Here is a 20,884-nt window from a genome sequence, read left to right as displayed (position 1 = left end):
ACTATTTTGTAGCTTTCAATGGGAGAAAGAACATGGAAGTACAAAGTCACTACAGAGAGGTGAGGAGGCACATGGAGGGTACTAGGAAGGAAGAGTTGTTTTAAGAAGGAAAAACGAGCCACCTCGAAGCAAGATGGAAAACACGGCCGAGGCCCGTGAGCAGTAGCAGGTGTCAGATGTCCTGACATGAGTGGAATGTGTATACCAGTGTATGGCACAGGTTAATGACATTATTTGATTGTGATGATCAATGCCAATTAAAGGGGCAACTGAATATTAAAGTGGTAGAAAAATATGACTTATAAGTGAAGAGGGAGGGGAAAAGAAAATAGCAAAATCTGGAGAAAAAGCGTTGACTGTTTGAGGAGGAAGCACATGGTGGGTTTCTCCAGTTAGGCAGCCTCAGGGGGCGCCCCCTGAGGCCACATGGCAGGGGGTTCTCCTTTGTCCTCAAGCCCACTGTGGTCTGTGTTCCTCTTTATTCACTAGCGCCTCTGGTAAGGCCTGTGAGGGAAGGTCAGATCTCGGTCACCCTTCCAAGCGCATGAGTGAGTGAGTGAAAGTATGGGAAGGTTTCTGAGGACTCAGTTTGGGTTTTCTTTCTGGAGGGATAGATGAATATGTCTTTCAGAGTCACTCAATAAACACGTCCAGTGATTAATAGTAAGAGTGACTCACTGTGCTAGAATTTTCCCACTTGTAGGAGCTGGGCCCCAGTGTCCTCATACCCCGTCCCTTGGACATCTCAGCAGGAAATCCCCTTGGATGTCCTGTACCTGGGTGACAAATATTAGAAGCATTTCATCGTGCTGTGACGGGGCCCACACTGGGGTCAAGTCTAAGTAAATATTGCCCTTATTAGGGGACCCCGGCCTCCTCAGTGTTTGCCTGATGCACACGCAGCTTCCTCTCTGTCATAGAAAGTAGACCCAGAGTGATGGCTTCCTGACCTCCAGGATTTCAGCAGTGAGGCACCACTTCCTTCCTGGCTCCTCACCCCATTATCTCTGAAGGATCTGACCACAGGGCACCAGAGCTCACTGCAGTGACCACTGGAGGGTCCTGGCCCAGAGCCGGGAGATGCCACACGACAATGGTGGCAGAGGGTGCTTTTCAGGAAACCCAGCCAGCCTGCGGCCGCCTCTCTAGCACCACACATTCATCGTCTAACCAGCCACATGTCAAAGAGGAGAGGAAGGCCGAACGGACAGAGGGACTTGTGTTCATACAGCATCGACAACAGCCACAATGATTTAGAATCTTAATTTTAAATTGAATCCAAGAACAGGCCCAGGTGGGAGGTCAATTTCAGCCACTGATGGCTAGCAAGGGAAGCCGTCACATCATTGTGAGGCCGCAACGAAGCACAATATGTACTAAGTCCATCATTAAGGATTTTAAGCCTGTTAAGCTTTAATCTCTTTCCTAGTTCCCCTTCATGCCCAGAAAACTTGAAATAAATAATCATCAGCCCATAGCAATGTAGTCCCGACGAAACAAGGCCAAAATTGAGAACTCATGGGATTCCCTCATTTTCCAAGGCAGGGTTTCCCACCTATGTGGAGGGAGAAACTCTGATTTCCCCAGTCCGGGGGTGGGAGTGTGTGGGCACAAGCAGACGCCTCCATTATCCCACTGCAGTGAAATCTTACCATTTTGAGTGCAACAATGTGAAAAAAACATCAAGAAGAGCAACCTCAAGGCATTCTATCAAAGAGCAGACTGAATTCTCCCAAGTTATTCTTTCTTGTTCTAAGGAAGGGATCAGCTTCCTGAGTGCAGGATGGAAAAATAGAACAATCTAAACCATGATGGCAGAGGTGTTTTTATGTTGGAAAAAGTATTGAGTAAAACAGCAAATACTGCCCAATACCAGATTTGCAGAGAATTGGCAGATCATGAAGACAACGTGGACTAGTAGGGTGTTTGGAGAATGTCACTCACCGTTCCAACCAAAGGGTAAATGAAGCCAGCGCCGATGCTGGCCCGGACATCGCTGATGGGTAAAATGAAATCCCGGGGTACACCTTTCTTGTCAGGTTCATGAGAGAGAGACAGGTGGGTCTTTGCCATGCAGATGGGCAAATTTCCAAAACCCTGTAAGAAATGAAAAGCAAATGTGTTCTTTGGCGTAAATACCAGTCTCCTTTCTCTATGTCCCGTGCATTCTCCCCAGTCCCTGCAGCTCAGAGCCAGGCACATAGTAGGTGCTTGCTGCTACTTGTTCATTTGACAAGATGGGACAAAAACCTCATGTGATCAGCACCTGGCAGGGTGAGGGCGTCTTAATAACTGATTTGGGAGAATTCTCCTTTGGGAATGGCAGCCCTGTGTGCAGGTCTGGGGGAAAGTGTGGCTATTTCCAGGCAAAGCAGAAGCAGCAGCAGCTGGAGAAACTACTTCCAAGGATATTAATATCCGGACTCTGAAAGGTAACCTAGAGAAAGGCCCGTAATGAGGACGTGAGTCACGTTTCCCTCATTCCTGGAGGCCCGTCAGGAAGCAAAGGGCCCTTTTGTGCTGCGGTATGAATCATGGCTATCTGATCTGCGATTACATTATACGAAGTAAGATGAGGTCACTATTTAAGCCTCTTATTTTTAAGGACCAAAGGCTACGTCTGACCCAGCGTTCCAGGGGTGAAAGGGCAGGAAGTTACATTTGGTGTCTCACAAAAAGGACAGTGTCCTCGAAGTCTGTTTCCGATGAAGGGTGCACAGCGCCCCTGAGAGACTGTGCTAATGAACTGCTGCTACATACGTGACAAGGAACTTTTAAGGGATGTCCCCTCACTAGAATGAGATAAAAAGAAGACAACTTTCAGAGGCAAACCTCATTGATTTTATGTAAAACCACAGAACTTTATAGTATTGTCAATTGAGGGGCTGAGCCCTCTTTTCTTGAAATGTTATAAATACTCTTATGGACTGATAGGATCTTGCTGAATTTTCACAATTGCTTTATGGAAATGGTGCCCAGAATTGTGGGTTTCAGTGATCAGTCAAATATTGAAATAACATCTATGAACTGATGTAGGATTGCAGGAAGATTAAAACCACCACCACCACCACCACCACCAGCAGCAACCCAATCGGCCATATACCAGCATCTCATAATTCATGAAGTATAACAGGGAGGAAGGGCTAATAATAAACTCTAGTCCCTAAATAGCATTACTAAAAAATCGTCGTTTAAAAACCTTCTGAAAATTACCTTATTTCACAGCACATGAGCAGAATGTTAGAGGTACATTTATTTTATTTTTTTTAAAGTAAACCCAAGAGCATACTAAGAAAAATGAATTGTTGGCTATGTTCGGGAGGCAATAGCTGGCATTGGTAGTATTTAAAAAATGTCAAATATGTATGTATAAATAAGATTTAGAGGTGGGGGACAATAATAATAAAAGTCCATGATTCATACAAAGAAGCTCATTTGCCAGCAAGTTCTGGAAGGGCCTGGATCTGTGCCTTTTTTTTTTCCTTCTTATTTTTTTTAAAAATTTGAGGTAACATTGATTGACAACACTGTATATGACGGAGAGGTGTGGGATCGCCCCCTTCAGGTACATGACACTCCACACCATCCATAGTCCTCCGCCACTGTCCATTGTGCTGTGTCCCTGATCTCTCTGCTCTCCCCTCTCCTCCTGTGGTAGAAGGGTTTTATCACTGCAAACCGGATGGGGCATGAGAGGCACGTGGTTGTTTTGGTCCAGGTGGCTGAACACACTGCATGGAGTCCATTAAAGATGGTCATTGTAGGACAAGACTCACATTGTTGAATCACAGCCACTTGCCAACTTGTCTTTATCATCCCTAGACATAGAAGTGGATGAGCCTTCAACCTTGGTGCGTAATCTTAAGGCAAGAAGCCACTTACATAAAAAAAGAGCACCAAGCACCCCCATCTTTATGTGCTGCACTCCTATTTGCCTAACCTGGCACCATGCTTTTAAGGTAATGAGAGATGCCTGAAATGAATGAACCACATGGATTGTGAAGTCTTGAGATCACAGCGATATTGTCAAGGACATGCTCCCTGTTTTTGGCTGAGCAGGAGGGACTAGAGATCACACACCACATACAAACATGCACATTACATACACATAATCACAAATCAATGATACCCAAGCATATACCCCCAACAGAACACTCTAAGAGAGTCAACATGGTAGCTGAGGATAGGAGGTCAATCGTTGTGGACCATCGAATAGATTAAGTCAAGTGCAGCTGTTGGGACATATACCCCTTCTGAAGTCAAGGAGAGTATTTCCCCAAAGCTAAGGTGGATTTCCCTTGCACCGCCAAAGCATCCCTTTTACCTGTTGTGTGTAGCGATCTATTTTGGATTGTGCCTCGGGAGAGAGCTCGATGTCTTTGGCTCCATAGACAGTCTGGGCAATGGTTCTTATCTTTTCCACAATTGGAAGCTGGAGAAACACAATTGACAGCAAACACATTAATGTTAACCTAGTTTAAGAATTGTGAGATTTTCGGGCCTCCCCTGGTGGCACAGAGGTTGAGCGCTGGGCTGCGAAGCTGCCCGCAGCCTCTGCAGCGCCAGTTCGATCCCCAGCCACCAGCGAGGGTCCCACATGGCGCGCAGACCTCTCCTGCCGCCCGCTGCTCCCCTCAGCAGTGTACTTCCGTCCTTCTGCCTGCTCTGCTCCCCGCTCTGGCTCTGGTGAATTCTCTCACCCTCCCGCGCTTCTGACTGTACCCAGTGCTTGTATAAATAAATAAATCTTAAAAAAAAAAAAAAAAGAATTGTGAGATTTTCTGTAATTGCTTAAAATCGCAAGATTCCTGCAAGATTCCTTCCTCAGCTACTGTGGCATTTGAAACAAACCCTTTATCACCCCTAAAGCATGGATGGAATTTTTTCAGATCAGGCCAACTAGTAAATAAGAAGCATTAGGTATTCAGTCGACTCAGGTTACTTATCTAGCTAATCATTTTTATCCACTGCAGCATTAAAAAAAAAAAAATACGTTTCATACAATGCTTTTTAGAGACCTTATAAATCAGAGAAAGAGCTTCCTAACCAGATACTTAGTGCTAGTTTTTTTTTTTTTTAATAGAGGCATGTTTTATTTATTTGTTTGTTTGTTTTGTTTATACAAGCACTGGGTACAGTCAGAAGCGCGGGAGAGTGAGAGAATTCACCAGAGCCAGAGCGGGGAGCAGAGCAGGCAGAAAGACCGAAGCACACTGCTGAGGGGAGCAGCGGGCGACAGGAGAGGTCTGCGCGCCTTGTGGGACCCTCCTCCGGTGGCCGGGGAGCAGCCGGGGATCGAACCGGCGCCGCAGAGGCCGCGGGCAGCTTCACAACCCAGCGCTCAACCGCTGCGCCACCAGGGAGGCCCTACTTAGTGCTAATTTTTAAGTGGGTCTCAACTTGGGTTAGAATGCAGAAAACTTAGCAATATTAAAGAACAAGTACTTTTTTGTGTGTGAGCAAGAATGGATCACTACTTTAATATAAATGCTGACTCCATCTAACACTTCATTGCAAAATCAGAGATTGAATCCAGTGTCATGTTAGCAAATTATGAGAAATCAAGGAGAATTGAAAAGTCAAAGACTACATATAAACAAATAAAAGTAGGGAGGAGAAAAATCATGTATAATGCTAGACAGAAAACTGGATGCAGATTGCACTTAAAATACTGAAAGTCATCTGAAGAAATAAGAATGGTTCATTCAGAAAGGATGATGTCATAAAGTTATTCTTAATTTAAACAAAGCATGTGACAAAACTGTTCACAATTTTACTGTGGGCAGGAACACAAAGGCAGAGCAGGGCTGACTGTTGGGTGAACAGTCACGGGACCAATGGACACCAACCCGGGGCAGATGTCCCTGGTTGGCAACGTTGAATGGCACACTTGCACCAGTTACCACTGATACACAGGAAGGAGAGTTACCCAAACGGAGAAAAGAAAAGCTAGTTTCATCTTCCCAACCTGATAGAACTCAAAACTAGTTTAAAATGTGTTTTTCACTACTACCGTTTTTATTCTGAAGAGCTGTTCTCGTTTTGGAATTTAAATATGGGATGTTTCAATGAGTAAAAAAGAAATAAAGGTGCAAGTCAGTAGAACCTTTCACTGAAGGACATCAACCAGGGTCGGAATCAATGCAGAGAAATACTTTGCTCAGAGGTGAGGAGACTCCATACTGTACAGATGTCAGTTCTCTCCAACTTCACCTATAGGCTCAATGTACTTCCAATGCAAGTGCCAAGATCAGTTCTGGTTCTTGGCCAAGCAATTCTAAAATTCATAATGAAGAGTAACAGTATAAAACAGGTCAGATAACTTCAAAAATAAATAAATGCTAAAGAACAAAGATAGCTTGCCTTCTCAGGTATCAATCATACTACAAAATTATGCAAAGTGATTCCATGTGATATTGGCAGGGGACTAGATGACATCACCAGAAGATAAGAGGCAACTCAGCAGGTGTGGGATAGTGCAGCACAGAAATGGCACAAAACAGGGAAAGGGCTGATGACCTAACCGACATTTGGCTGGAGAGACATAAAATTAGATTCTTATCTCACATCAGGCTTCCAGATAAATCCAACATGGAATGAAGGCATACATTTCAAATGAAAACTCTAAATATTAGAAGAAAGCTTTGGCAACTCTATGGTCCTGAGACTGGAAAGGATCTTGAAAAAGGGAACAGACTTACAGATTTGACTACAACATTAAAACTTCTTGTATTAAAAAAGATACTGTCGCTAAGGCTAAAGAATAAAAAACAAGTGTGGGTGAAAATAATTGCAATCATTAAAGTCAAAGAATTAGTTACTTAGAATGAACAAAAGAACTTCCCACAAATCGAGGAAAAGACAAATATTTAATACTGGGCAAAAAGGAATGACCAACAACCATATTAAAAATGTCTATTCTCTTTAGTAATCAAGGAAATGCCAATTAAAATAATGAAAAACCAACTCCCACCCATAAGATTTGCAAAACTGCAAACTGTAGGTGAGCTGAGAAGAGACAATTATTCTAAGTGCCTCAAGAGCCTTGGTTGATATGCAATGGTCCAGTCCACCATGAAACCTTCTAAGTGGCCCCTACACTCCTAACATGTCCTCCAATCTACTGCAGGTAGAATATTCTCACATCTAGGGACAACTGTGTGTAGGAAAAACTCAGTAACTTTCAGCTTCCCAGGGCCCACTAAGAGCAAAGTCTGGTTCTGGCATGCAAGCATCTGTATGACGTGTCCTCTGAATCAGACTTACTAAGTCCCTGTATCTTAAAATCTATCCTTACATCCATGTTCTGGGCCCTGCACAAAAAGTGTTATAATCTTTAAAGATCAACCTCCATTAAAATTCCCTGAGCTCTATGAGATCTACCTCCTCAAATGTCAGCTTCTCTGGGAAGCCTCTCCTGGCCCAGCACTGCAGGCATTCTCTTCAATGTCTGGGTGCTGAGGCCTGGGTGCTGCAGGGCCAGCTCAGGCTACCCTGGGGACAGCCCTCAAGTGTAACTAATAGTCTAGATCAGGCTCTGACTTCAAAACCTTCCAGAAGGCCAGGGGCCCTTTGCAAACCATGCCATCGGAGAAACTGCAGTGGACTCTCCACCACTGGAAGGGACAAGCCTGGAAAGAAGCTAAGGAAGCTGTAAAGCAATTTTCTAGGACAGCAGATTGTGAAGCAAGAACAGAAGAAAATCAGAAGGAAGTAATTTTAGCCAGTGTTTAAGGGAAAGTTATAAGAAGGAGAGCTATTCACCATGTGACCCCTGGAGAGTTCAGTGTAAGCCAGTTAGGGCATATGGAATGTTGTAGAAGGAATTACTGCATGATGCAGAGCTGAGGCTGTGCAAGAGGGATCACCCGGTGGGTAATTTCTGGTATAAAAGATTCCACACTCAGATAAAGAATAAAGGACCATTCAATGAGGTCAAGGACCACCTCTTGTTCATCTAGAGGAGGGATGTAATTCTGGAACACAGAATGAATGAATATTTCTAATTTCCCGCTGGCTAAGCATGGATACCACATGGTGTAACAGTTATGAAAGATTACAGGAGAGACAAGTGATGCTTGCGACAAGTGGAGGCTGATCTTGAAGACAACAGTGAGAAGTCTCCTTACAGGGGTCTTAATCAGCATGTCCCCCCTTATCCACAGCTTACCTGGTTTCAGTTACCTGCAGTCAACTGAGGTCAGAAAATACTACGTGCAATAAGAGATTTTGAGAGAGAACATAGTCACACAGCTTTTATTACAGTCTATTGCTATCGTTGTTCTATATTATTATTAGTCATTGTTGTTAATTGCATACCATGCCGAATTTGTAAATTTAACTTTATCATAGTGATGTATGTGCTAACAGGAAAAAACAGCAAATATGGGGTTCAGTACCATTTGTGGTTTCAGGCATCCACCCAGGTCTTGGAGGGTATTCCCTAAGGATGGGGGGCTATTATGTTGATAGGCACTGAAGTGCTTACTATTTATGCTGCACTTAAGCTAAAATCATCTCCTTTGCTGGTCAATCAATGCTTTGCAAGCAACCCTTTTTAAGAAATAAAAGTTAGCAGGATGCTGAAAGATATTTCTAGCACCCACCTAGCAAGCATAATGGCTATGCTTGGACAGGGAAGTCAGCTGTTAGGAGGATACTGTGTCCCTAAAAGTGCAACAGCAGGGGCCTGGGATCAGGCAGGGTCCCGGAGGAGTCCAGGTCAACTTGTGCCGCCACTCACCCCCACTTGGCCATTCGGACCCTCCATGGCTGGGGCTGTGGGCCGAGGGCTAAGGAAGAATGTGGCCCCTTCTTATACCTGGATACCACATGCACCCTCTCTCTATTGGTTTCCCCATATGGAGATGTGAATACCCCACTGTACCCACAGTTTCACTGCAGGCACTGAGGCAACATCGAGACGGCAGGAAGTCATGCTGCGCAAAGCTTTAGCAATGTTCCCATGACAGAGGGCAACAGAGTTGACTAAAAGAATTATATTTCTGTTGCAGAGGCTGTGGTGAGCTTCATAGGTTGCATCTTAACCCCCTGCGCCACCAGGGAGCTACCCACATGGCACAGCAGACCTCTCCTGACTCGACCGCTGCTCCCCTCAGCAGTGTATCTCAGTCAGTCTGCCTGTTCTGTTCCCCACTCTGTCTCTGGTGAATCCTCTCACCATTCCCAACTCTGGCCTGTACCCCAGTTCTTGTATGCATAAATAAATAAACCTTTGGAAAAAAAAGAATTATGTTTCCTCTGAAGTAAAACCATACAAGCACTGGGTACAGTCAGAAGCGCGGGAGGATGAGAGAATTCATCATAGCCAGAGCGGAGAACAGAACAGGCAGATCGATAAAATACACTGCTGAGGGGAGCAGCGGGCGGCAGGAGAGTTCTGCGCGCCATGTGGGACCTTCGCTGGTGGCCGGGGATTGAACTGGTGCTGCAGAGGCTGCGGGCAGCTTCGCAGCCCAGCGCTCAACTGCTGTGCCACCAGGGAGGCCCCAGTGTAACTTTTCTACTGAGGTGATAATGCAGAAAAACTCACAGGTGAACAAGGTAACAGGAAGTGGATCTCTAGTGAAAGAATCAGTGAGTGTGGGGATTTAACTGGGTTATTATTAGTCCTATAGAGGACAATTTTTTTGTTTCAAATATGCATTTCCCCACTCTCAGCCTCTCGCAACCACCTTTCTTCTCATTGTGGTGAAATTCACATAACAGAACCACCTTAACCAATCGGAAGCACACAGGTAAGTATATTCATATGTTGCTATAAAACCTATCTCCACACCACTTTGCATCTTGCAAAACTGAGACTCTGCACCCATTATGGCAACCCCCACTCCTCCATCCCTCTAGCCACGGCAACCACCCTTCTCTCTGTCTCTATGACTTGACTACACTACGTAGCTTCGCTAAGTGGAATCACACAACATTCGTTCTTTTGCATCTGGCTTACTTCATTCAGCGTAATGTCAAGTTCACCCTGTGGTGGTGTGTGTCGGGATTCCCATGCTTGATAAGGTTGTATGGACAGACCACGCTGTGTATCTGCTCACCTCCCGATGGACATGCGGGTGCTTTGTTCACACCTCCTTGCTGCTGGGAATAACCCTGCTGTGAGTATGCACAGTAAAGTACTTCTTTGAGTTCCAGCCTTCAAGTCTTTCAGGCATAAGGAAATATATACTCATTGTCAGCCACTAACCTGGCTTCCTTCCTGACGTTTATTTGAAAGTGTTTGGGAAATTTCAGGCAGGTGCCAGCAGAGTGAGTGAGCCCCACCTGGGCAGCCTTGCGGCCCCTGCTCCCTGCAGCACCCGAGCTGGTGCTTCTGGGCAGGTAGGGTTATGGCAGAATGCCATCCTCTGGCATCCTCATCTCTGCAGCCAACTGCAAACTTGCCACCCTGGGAAGATGAGGGTGCCCTCCAATGGCTTCCAAATCTACCACGCCTTTCATGGCAACCCTTGGGGGCAGCACCATCACCCCCTAGCGTGAGTCCAGGAGCCCCAAGTGGGGTGAAAACAGTGCTTGGGCTGGCAGAGCTCAAGATCCCCAAAGTTCGCCGAGACTCCCTTGACCAGTTCTTTTCACTCACATGTAAAAGTAAATAAACAAAAAAAGGTCTCAGTAAACCTATCTTTTCAGTTTAATACGCAAACTAAACGCCACCCCATGAGGCAGTTCCCAGCCATGCAGTCTATTTCTATTGTGCAGGCAAAGAAAGTCCTGCTGTGTCTCTGCTGGATTCTGGGGAGAAGCATAATTTTAAAAAGAAAAGCTAAGCTCAGCCCAGGGATCTTGATCTGAACTTGACAGTCCCTCGTACTGCTGCTTCAAGGTAACTGATAGTTTTCATGAAACAAAGTAAGTGGTAAGATAAATTATGAGTGTTTATGCATTAATCATCCCTGGTGTTCCTTTGGCTCTGTAAATATTTAGTAATTGATTTATTCTCCACCTCTTTCATCCTTGTTTCCCTAATGTCTAGGAGAGCGGCTTGCACACAGTAGGTGTCCCCCCAGCATCTGTCCTAGGAATCAACAGCCTTCGAGGAAGGACTCAGGCGCCGCAGCACACAGACGGCTTCTGCAGAGGGGATGGACCGACGGGAGGGCCCGCAGAACAGCGTGACCCAAGAGCTTCATAACTCTCTCTGGCCTGGCAACTGTAAGTTCCCCGTTCTGCTCTGCTCTGCTCATCCTTTCTTGCAGATGAAACCAGAAAACCAGCTGAAACCAAGATGGAGGCAGAAGTAATGCAGGGGTGAAGCCACAGCCTCCCCACAGCACAAAGCACGCCCGTCAGCACTAGGTCAAGCCCAAACGTGGAAGAAAAAGGGGCGTGAGTGCCTGGACACTATGCCTATTTCTCTGAAATCCTGCTGATGCAGACCCGTTAGCCACCCCCTCTTCTAAGTGCCCCCCATGTAAGTCCCCACTTCTCCCCAGTTCTGGGACATGGTCTTGGAGGCAGACGCCCGCCAGGTCCTCAGGATGCCGGCTCCTGATGAACCCGGGTTTCCTGCCACCGGCTCTTGTCTCTCAAGTTTTGGCTGATGAGTGCAGAGGGGCCAGACCCCCAAAACTCTTGTTACATAACATTACCATTTACACCAGATCACAGATTGCAGGGAAACGAGCAGAAATGGTCAAGCTGTAGACAGCAACATGACCGGTGCCTGGAGGAGCGGAAGCCATTCCACGTGAAGCGAAAAGGGCTCATCAAGGTCTGAGGGGACAGACCTGCAGACAGGACGGCGCCAGCTGCATCAGGCACACCTGCCTCACCTGCCACCCAGCCACGGCACAGGCCTGGCGTTCTCTTGGTCCCTTTGAGGGTGTTTCAACAAACACTACATCAAACTTAGTATCACCAAGAATGTAACTCTGAACACAGCCTATGTGACTTCTGTTCCAAGCATTCTGAATGGCTTAGACCATCTGAGAACAGAGTATTAAACGGACATTTTAAGTGTATTCAGGAAATGGAAGGCCTAGAACAGAGCTCCTGAGGGAGCGTTTCCGGGATGGGGCTGTTGTGCCTGTTACTTCCAGGATGGGAGCACCCCCCACCCAGCCCTCGAGTGGTTATTAGGCATTTCAAACATGACTAGTGCAAGTGAGGAAATGAATTCTTAATTTGAATGTAAATATGACCAGTGGCCACCATATTGGGCAGCAACGCTCTAGAAGGACCCACGACCGACGCCAGGCTGCTGCTTCAGCCTCTGAGTGTCACCGTGAAGGTGAACTGCAGGCAAGCTCTGGGGGCTGCGATGCTTTTCTATTTTCATTTTGCAGCGTGGCAGCCAGGCCACATCAATAGGAGCTGATTTACTCAAAGTAGCCTATCCTTGAAAAAGGTCCAGAGAGCCTGCTGGAACGACTAAATTCTTAAAGATTTGGTTTTCAGGGGAATAGAATCGATGTCTAAATTCCAGAGACACAGTTATTTAAATTTTTTAGTTGGTGAGAAGGAAATGGACAAAAATAAAGTGAATTAGAACGAAGTTTAAAAATGAAGCTGCTAGAAACTGAAGAAAATAAGTATGAAGGTTTTAGAATACAGAGCATCTCATCCTACTTGGAGCCAGGTTCTAAGGGCAGCAGCCCCCAAAGTCTCTTAAAAACCATAAAACACTGCACAACACTCTATTCTCAATATTCCACTATCTCCAAGTCCACAATTGCTGCTTCTTCAGCCGTGTCGCTGAAGGAAATGACAAGGCAGAGTGGGGTCCTTTTAAGGTCAGTGTTCTGAGCTATGAAGTCAGCAGATGGATGGATTCTAGTGCTCGCGAAGGGTTTAAAGAGAAGGGTCCACGGTAAAGACCTGTAAGCTCAAGAGACAGCTCTGGACACACTACTTACTTCAATTTGCAGCTTGTGCTTCAAGCAAACATTTTAAAAGGCGAAAGGTTTACACCCTCTGAAGAGAAACTGAGCATTAAATGAACATTTTAAGTGAGCTACAGGCAGAGTTTAGTAAATAGCCTTTCTTATACTTCAAATAATGTCAGAATATGAAACTGCTGATGTTTAGATAGAGCCCACACCAGGCAGGGTGTGTGTACGTGTGTGCTCATCACAACGTCCCCCCTGGCATACAGAGCAGCTCTGCTGTTGCTGAGAACAGGCCCTGGTATCTTTGACACAAAGCATGCCCCTGCTGAGACCAGCATTCCGTGCCCCGGCAGGTATACGTGTCTGCTTGCCGGGAGCACCCTGGTGGCCCCTGACCCTGAGCAACAGGCTGGTCCAGGGACTCCAGACATATCTCGTTCTGGGGCTGTCTAAGGCTGTGGAGATAGCCGGGGTCTGGGAAATGCAAACAGGCCCACGGCCAGAAAACCTACTTTTGTTCACGTGAAATGAGGACAATGAGAGATTCCCCTAGGGGAGCTGTTCTACTCAAACAGAATGTGCAGCGAGGTCAAAGGGAAGGAAGGTGAGGAACAGATCTGAAAGCTCTCCTCTCCTCCACGAAGGCAAGGGCCGGTGACAGCAGCCTGAGCACCCGCCTGGCCTGCTAAATACTAACACGCGGGCATATTTTGTGGCCTCCTGGCTTACTGCTCCTCCACACACCTCCGGGAGCTAGAAGACAGCTGACGAAAGGGGCAGGGTGGCTTCTGCTTTCCTGTGGGGGGCGTTGGCTTCCCTCGGGATCTACTGAGGATGTGCTTCCAAAGGAAATACTTTTGGTCCAAGACTAAAAGTCTCTCTCGAGAGCGAGTGTAGACACATAAAAGGGGGAAAATATCATTGTCAGAGAAATTATTACTAGAACAAATCCCCAACCTCTCAGGTACTGGCGTGCCTGGAAGACGGTGCTGTTTTGAGTGTCCCACCCCCACCCTCCAGCTCAGGGCTGCTGTATGTGCCTTGAATGCCAGAATCAGCGATTATATTTATCTGATGTTCCACAAATGCTCGCTTCTGAGATTGAGAAGATGGATACTGATGCTTCACCACGGTCTCATGTCCACTGGCGTTAAGTCCAAAAGGCCAAGGGGTGCATGGAGAGGGCAGGACCACGACAGATCATTCTACATCCTCAGGCTTTCTTGACTGGCTTATGGTTTTAGCTGAAATAATGCATTTCTAGAAATGTCTCACCATAGGGAAGCTTCCCATCCCATTCTACTTTTCATGCCAGAAGAACACATTTAAATGATAGGAATCCTGGTGACAGGGGTGAGTGAGACAGGCAGACTTCCCATCGGGTGCTATTTCTGGCATCACGGCAACAAAGCCAGGGCATCCGTGGTCAGAATCACACAGGGCCGAGGAGGATGTGAATAAGGTGGGATGAATTTAACAAAAGGTTTAGACCTGAGGAGACATATCCAAGCCAGACGAGTGGCAGCTGGCAGTGAAGAGCGTGGCATGCTGTTATCCAGCCAGGGGGCCTGGCGAGAACCGACGCAGAAGCGGGTGTGGGAGAAGAAGGCAGTGACGAGAGATGGTAGGCGAGTTGGCAGATGGGTCGGGAGGGCCAAGCAGGACGTGCCGTGGGAAACTGGAGTTGAATCATGGAAAGGAGGTGAGGGCAGAAGGGGCTCACGAGGGGCCCAAAGTGGTTCCGACGGGGTGATCAGATCCGAAATAAATAAGAAAGCAGAACGTGAAGCAGCACAGGGAAGAGATTTCTGAACGAGATACTGAACTGACCAGGCAGCGTAAGGGCAGCTTCCTATTGAACACTCCAGACGCAGCACGGTACTGAGCGGGAAGCAGAGGGGTGAGAAAGGGAGGCTGAACAGGCAGATGGGGGCAGGCCTGAGACGGGGGAAGGAGTCAGGAGGAGGTCAAAGGTGAGGCCATAAATAGCACAGGGCAACGGTGACAATAAGGAAGGACATCCTCTCTCCTCTTGTTTCTCAATGACCATTGTGAGCACACTGTAAAAGGCTCCAGCAGCAACCCCTCCCTACACGAGGAGATAAGGGCCCAGTCTTTGCGTCTCTACAGAACATTCTCTGGAAAGAGCAAACCTCTGCAGTGTAGAGCGCATCGACCCATTTTTAGGTTAAAAAACTTAGCACCAGAAGCCCCCCCCTTCAAGAATAATCCTATTTTTAGTCAATGACTCACTGTTCGTACCTATATAAACTAAATTTGAAATTGTGATTATTGCTGGAACTATTCTCAGGGAGCAAACTGTCAGATTGTTCCCTGGATTCAAATTCTCACTCCAATTACCATTTAGTAAGCTCAAATTATCAATGAGACATTTTCTCTGCAATTAACACCATGAAACTTAAAGGACATGCAGAGGTGTGCATAAATACCACTTAAAAAATTTAAAATTCCATTAATTATCATATTATAGATGCAGGGTGAAATGTATTGAATGTCAAAGAAGTGTTTCATTAACAATGAAAATAGGAAACCTTATATTACGTATATTTTTAACCACCATTAAAAAAAACACCATCTATTATCTACATATAAATATTTACACCTTTGCATTTGTATTTGTTTAAAATTTGAGATTCTGGTTGTAAATACTTGGCGTCCCAGGAAAGGGTAATTGTCAAAGCCTCACCAACAACTGGCATCTGTTGAAGTTTGAATCTTTAAGAGGTAATTCCTCAACAGCTAACGACAACAGAAAAATTGCCCAGTCTTGAAAAGACCAGCGGGGAAGACACTCCTGAAAACACGGGCAGTGAAAGTGCCAGCGTTCAGAAGCCAGCGGTGCCGGCGCGGCCCTGGCCCGAGCTTCCTGGCCTGCTCAGATCTGCCTTCCTCCAGCTCCCACAGTGATCAAGAAGATGGCTTCACACAAGAACAGGAAAGACCTTTTAATAAAAACAAACACTCCCCTGTCTTGCTGTCAAGGTTACATCTCGAAACGTTTACAAGGCCAGAGGCAGGCTAGGGAGGTGTTTGTCAGCCTTAACTCCTGATTTAACAGGCAATATTTAGACTCTGGATTTTTTTTTAAGAAATATTTATTCATTTATACAAGCACTGGGTATAGTCAGAAGCGCGGGAGGGTGAGAGGATTCACCAGAGCCAGAGGGGGGAGCAGAGCAGGCAGAAGGACGGAAGTACACTGCTGAGGGGAGCAGCGGGCGGCAGGAGAGGTCTGCGCGCCATGTGGGACCCTCGCCCGGCGGTCGGGGTTTGAACCGGCACTGCAGAGGCTGTGGACAGCTTCGCAACCCAGCACTCAACCGCTGCGCCACCCTAGATTCTGAATTTTTCGAGCGAACTTGCAAGCTGACTTTCGGTGCGGCGCATCCTTTGCAAAAGCTTTTTATTACATCACCAAGTGCCCAACTCTAAAGGGGAAGGGATGCCTACGTGTTGATTGAGTCGGTGGTGTCTTCCCTTCTGGGCCCACTGGAAGCCTTGGCCTTGTTTTTCTAGCTCCGACTTTTAGCCCACTTGGTAAGACTCACCCAGCGTATAACAAAATTACATTGACACAAGACAGTTCCTGAAGGTGAATTGGGGAAGTAAATTCTCTCGCCCCTAGTGAACTAGACAGTGCTCACACTGATGGCCAGGTTCCTGAACGAGGCAGTTCATTTGGTGCTCAGGGCAAGTAGGTGAAATTGGCGTTAATAAATAAATTGTCCTGCCAATTTTATAGATAAGGAACCCGAGGCTCAGAGAAATGAGCTGACTTGCCCAAATTTTAATTTGGAGTAGGAATCTCCCTCAAGATTTGAACCCAGGGCCTCCCCGGTGGTGCGGGGGTTAAAGTCTCAGCTCTATCAATCTATCACTAGCCACTGTGGCAGGAGTTCGATCCCCAGCCAGGGAGCAACCCACATGGCACAGCAGACCTCTCCTGTCTCACCCGCTGCTCCCCTCACCTGGATCCTCCTACTCTGCTCCCCACTGTCTCTGGTGAATCCTCTCTTCTGGCCTATACCCCCGTTCTTGTATACATAAATAAATAAATCTTTAAAAAAAAAAAAAAGATTCGAACTGTTCTGCATGACCCTGATGTTTTAACCCTTTATAACTATGACCTGTTGCTTCTCCTACCAAGTGTCCATCTGCTGTGGCGTGAACCCCTCATCTGCTTTGTGCTTCTGGTTCTGCACCTGTAAGAGCTGAGCCCAGGTGCTGTGGGCTGGGGTGAGGAACGCCTGAAAATATGTACAGGTGAGGGATTTGTGAGCTACTGAAATGGAAATACAGATGACTTTTTTTTTCCCACCTATGCATTTTCCTGTGTGCTTGCGGATGTGGAGACACACAGTCAGCTATAAAGATATGATTGCTGAAAGTGAAATTAGAAAAGGAAAAGTCAGAGAGAAGATGATGGAGGAAGTGGAGACTTAACAGCTTCTTAAAGGGGACTGAAATCACCCAAAGGGTGGAGAGGAAATGATGCACTTTCTGGTTTAAATATATTGTCACAATAAATCTCTTTTGAGGGCAGGGCCAGTCCATCTATTCTAGATTCCTTGCAGAAGCCCTCTCACCATATTGAGAGCTGCCTGTCTTGAACTAGAAGCTGCTCTGCTATAGGAGGCTCAGAGCTGCTTGCAAGAGAACAGTCACTGCTGACCTCGACTTAATCCAACGTCCAGCAGACTCCCAGCTCAGAAGCTCAGCTTATTTCTTGTCAGAAAGCCTTGACCCTGTGGGCTTTCGGGCCTCTCGGGAGCTTTTACTTTTCTCTGGCTGTTCTTCCCTCTGGGGTTTTGGGATGATTTCTAACAGCCACTCCCCACCCCTCCCAAGAAAAGAAGGAAAAAAACACCACAGCTTGTGCTCCTACCTGATTCCCAATGCACCATTCCAGGGATCTTTCTTTGGTACAGACACAGGACCGGGGAGGGGTGAGGCAGAAAATAAAGATGCCATCAACCCTGAGCTGAACACGTCCTGTGCTGGCAAAGGGCGGGAGGGGATTCACCCCAAAGCACCTCATGGCATTTTCCCCCATAGAGCAATTGCACATCTAGCTACCCGCCAACCTATCTACTGACGGGTTAGCCATGGTCGGGGGGCGAGGGGAGAAGGTGGACTTCTAGTAACACAGTCCACCCAAGAGGCAAGAAATGGGGAGAAAAAAATCTGAGCAGTGCTACTGAGAACACCAATAGGTTCAGACTCCCGTGCGGCTCCAGGGCGTCTGTGAAGGGTCTGTGCAAACTCTCTCCCAGCAATGCGGGAGGGGCCCAAGGGGCCAGGGCAGCCGTAGCCACAGGCTGTGATGCTGACCACCGGGTAAACGGGGTGGGATGTCACGTCTGTGTTGTGAGAAAAGCAAGAGAAATGTGGAGGTAAAGGAGGCAAGAAGAATCCTAGCAGATATAAGACTTTAGAGCAGGATATTCTACAATCTTCGCCTTTGTATGGAGAGCAGATATTTCACAGTATTATATCCATGGAGCATGAGAATTCAGAGAAAAAAATTAAATTGCTGGTAGCAAGAAAAAGGGTTCATCTCAGGGTTAGTGTGAGACAGCACAATTCAGAAATATTTTTTCCACTTGCTGACCTATTCACCGGGGATGGTTTCCTCGCAAACAGCCACACTGAGTGAAATTGCTCATTCAAAAAACCGCCTTTGCTATTCAGAGAGGGTGGTTCAGCGTGGGGCGGCAGGGGTTGCCCGACAGGGCTGTGGCCGGGCACCCTGGGCAGCCAGGGGCAGGAAGGACACGGTGACCTTGGCCAGCTGCCTCGACTTGGGTCTACCCCTGACCTGCTCATCTGTCTTCTGCTCAACATCTGCAGGGGCAGAGAACTCAGAGCTTCCAGTTAGAACATTTTCTCTGTTGGAGAGTCACAAGTCTCCTTTCTGTACTGACAACCTCCTCTGTAACCCAGAACATTCTATTTCTCATTCTTCAGAGGGGCTTTCAGCAGGATGAACCCTTTCTGGGATAACTGTTCCGAGTCATGGCTGAAGGCCTTTCCCAATCATTAGCCCCCACGCCCCTCATTTGGCGGGATTCTGTGTCCGTGCCACTGTGCTCCCTCACCAGCAGGGTCACTCGGTGGCCGCCCCTTTCTACGGCACCCCCCCCAACCCGGAACTCAGCACTAAGGGCTGAAGAGCGAGGCCCGTGGGGACCGCCGCTGTCCCAAACTTCCTGCCAGCGCCGCCTCTTCCCTGGATCCCAGATGCCCCGGATCTTGCCGCTGAAAGTTGCCCAGAGCAACCAGAGCAACGCATCACAGAGCACGAGGCTGTGGGGCTCTCGGCCTGAAGGCTGAGTGAGTGCTGGTCAGCATGGGCTCCTGGGAGGGCAAACCCAGCACCAGAGTTCGAACCCCAAAACTCAGAGGGGACACATTTAGGGGGTGTCAGCATGCCTTGAGGAGAGGAGAAAGCTGGGGGGCTCAGACTAAAGGCTCCTACTCAGATACGTTTAGAATATACCAGAAAAAACCTGGCAACCCCACTTCTGGATCCACCCAGAGGACTGAAAGCAGCCTGGAAGAGACTCTGGCATACGTGTCCGTGGCAGCGTTACTTCTCACAGCCAAGAGACCGAAGCGGCCAAGTGGCCACCAGGAGATGAACACATAAACCACGTATCGTAAACAGGTACACTGGGATGTTCTTCAGCCTCAGAAAAGGAATCGGGCACAGGCAGGGACCTCTGTGCCCTCTGTGGTCATGGAGGATGCTGTCCTAAGTGACGCTGTAGGTTGGGGACTTGTCTCCCTACTCCTAAGTTGAAGCCTCCCCCCAACGTGATGGCATTCGGAGTGGGGGGGGGGGGCTCTGGCATAATCAGGTCAGGAGGGCAGAGCCCTCGTGAAGGGGACTATGGCCCTTATAAAAGAGACCCCAGGGGAGGGGCGGGGAGAGGAAGGACTAGGGTCAAAATAGGGGGGGTGCAATTGTATGGGGAATACACCCAAAATGAAAATGCATACATTGTGCAAAAATGAAAAATGATGGAAGAATTATATAAAATAAAATATTAAAAAAAAAAAAAGAGACCCTGGAGAGAGACTGTGCCTCTTCTGCAGAGTGAGGTGCAGGGGCGGGATGACCGTCCAGGAGCCGGGCAGCGAGTCCAGCAGACCCCAGGCAGTCAATGCCTCTATCTTGGACGTCTCTCCTCCAAAACTGTGAGAAGTTCCTGTGGCTGATCAGCCACCCGTCTGTGGTACTTGGTTAGGGCAGCGGGAAAGGTTGAGACACTAACGTTCCAGGCCCAGTGAACAGGCTGGCCACAAACTGACAAATACGTGGGGGTGGGGGCCAGTGTTTGATGGGGAGAGCCTCGGCAATGGGCAATCGGTGGGCTGGGGGATCGTCACCTCAAAAACAGTAAAGATGGTGTAAGTGTTATGCTGTGTGTACAAAAAATTTGACCACAATGAGGAGAAAGAGCTATAGTAGCAACACACAAGGGAAACACTGCCTGCTGGTTTCATCTGCCTGTGAAGTTGCTGGAAATCTCACTCCTGCACAAACCCAGCAAGTGTGAGCTGCTGAGACCGGTTGTCCAAGCCCGTCCCCCCGAGGCCCGTCATCTGGAGGCGGACACAGCCTGCAAGAACACAGGCCTGGGAGCTAGGGGCTGGGTCTGCCCTTGGCAATGCGACCTGTCACCTCCAGTCTCCTCATGTGCGGGAAGGCGTGTGGGCACCCGGCAGCGTGCTCAGCCCGGGCCTGGCACTTAGCGAAAGTGCAGGATGGTCGCTCACACGATCACAGCGGCCGGCTCTTACCTCCACGTCGTACAGGAACTGGAAGCGATTTCCTTTATTCGCAGCCTCTCTCACAGCCCATGCCAGGTCCACCGACCCCTTCCCGCCCTTGGACCAGTGGTAGCAGGGGACGGCGTCGAAGGCGCCCGCCCGCTTCGCCAGCTCACACACCAAGTCGATCTCAGCCGGGGTGTCCGTCCTGGCGATGGAAATGTTTGTGG

At 47.7% G+C, this 20,884-nt stretch overlaps 1 protein-coding gene across 1 annotated transcript in view; it reads right to left on the bottom strand.

The window, feature by feature from the left end:
- MTHFD1L (methylenetetrahydrofolate dehydrogenase (NADP+ dependent) 1 like) overlaps positions 1 to 20,884 on the bottom strand; it is a gene marked incomplete at both ends in the record, with an annotated part of 149,604 nt that overhangs the window by 33,976 nt on the left and 94,744 nt on the right. Inside the window, 3 exons of the mRNA XM_084227680.1 lie at positions 1,945 to 2,097; positions 4,325 to 4,432; positions 20,685 to 20,862. Coding sequence (XP_084083806.1) covers positions 1,945 to 2,097; positions 4,325 to 4,432; positions 20,685 to 20,862 — 439 coding nt within the window. The remainder of the gene's footprint in view (positions 1 to 1,944; positions 2,098 to 4,324; positions 4,433 to 20,684; positions 20,863 to 20,884) is intronic.

This window comes from Talpa europaea (genome assembly GCF_964194135.1).
Source record: "Talpa europaea genome assembly, chromosome: 2".
In the NCBI taxonomy this organism is placed as follows: Eukaryota; Metazoa; Chordata; class Mammalia; order Eulipotyphla; family Talpidae; genus Talpa; species Talpa europaea.
The sequence above is the reverse complement of the archived record's forward strand: the minus strand, read 5'-3'. Positions and strand labels throughout refer to the sequence as shown.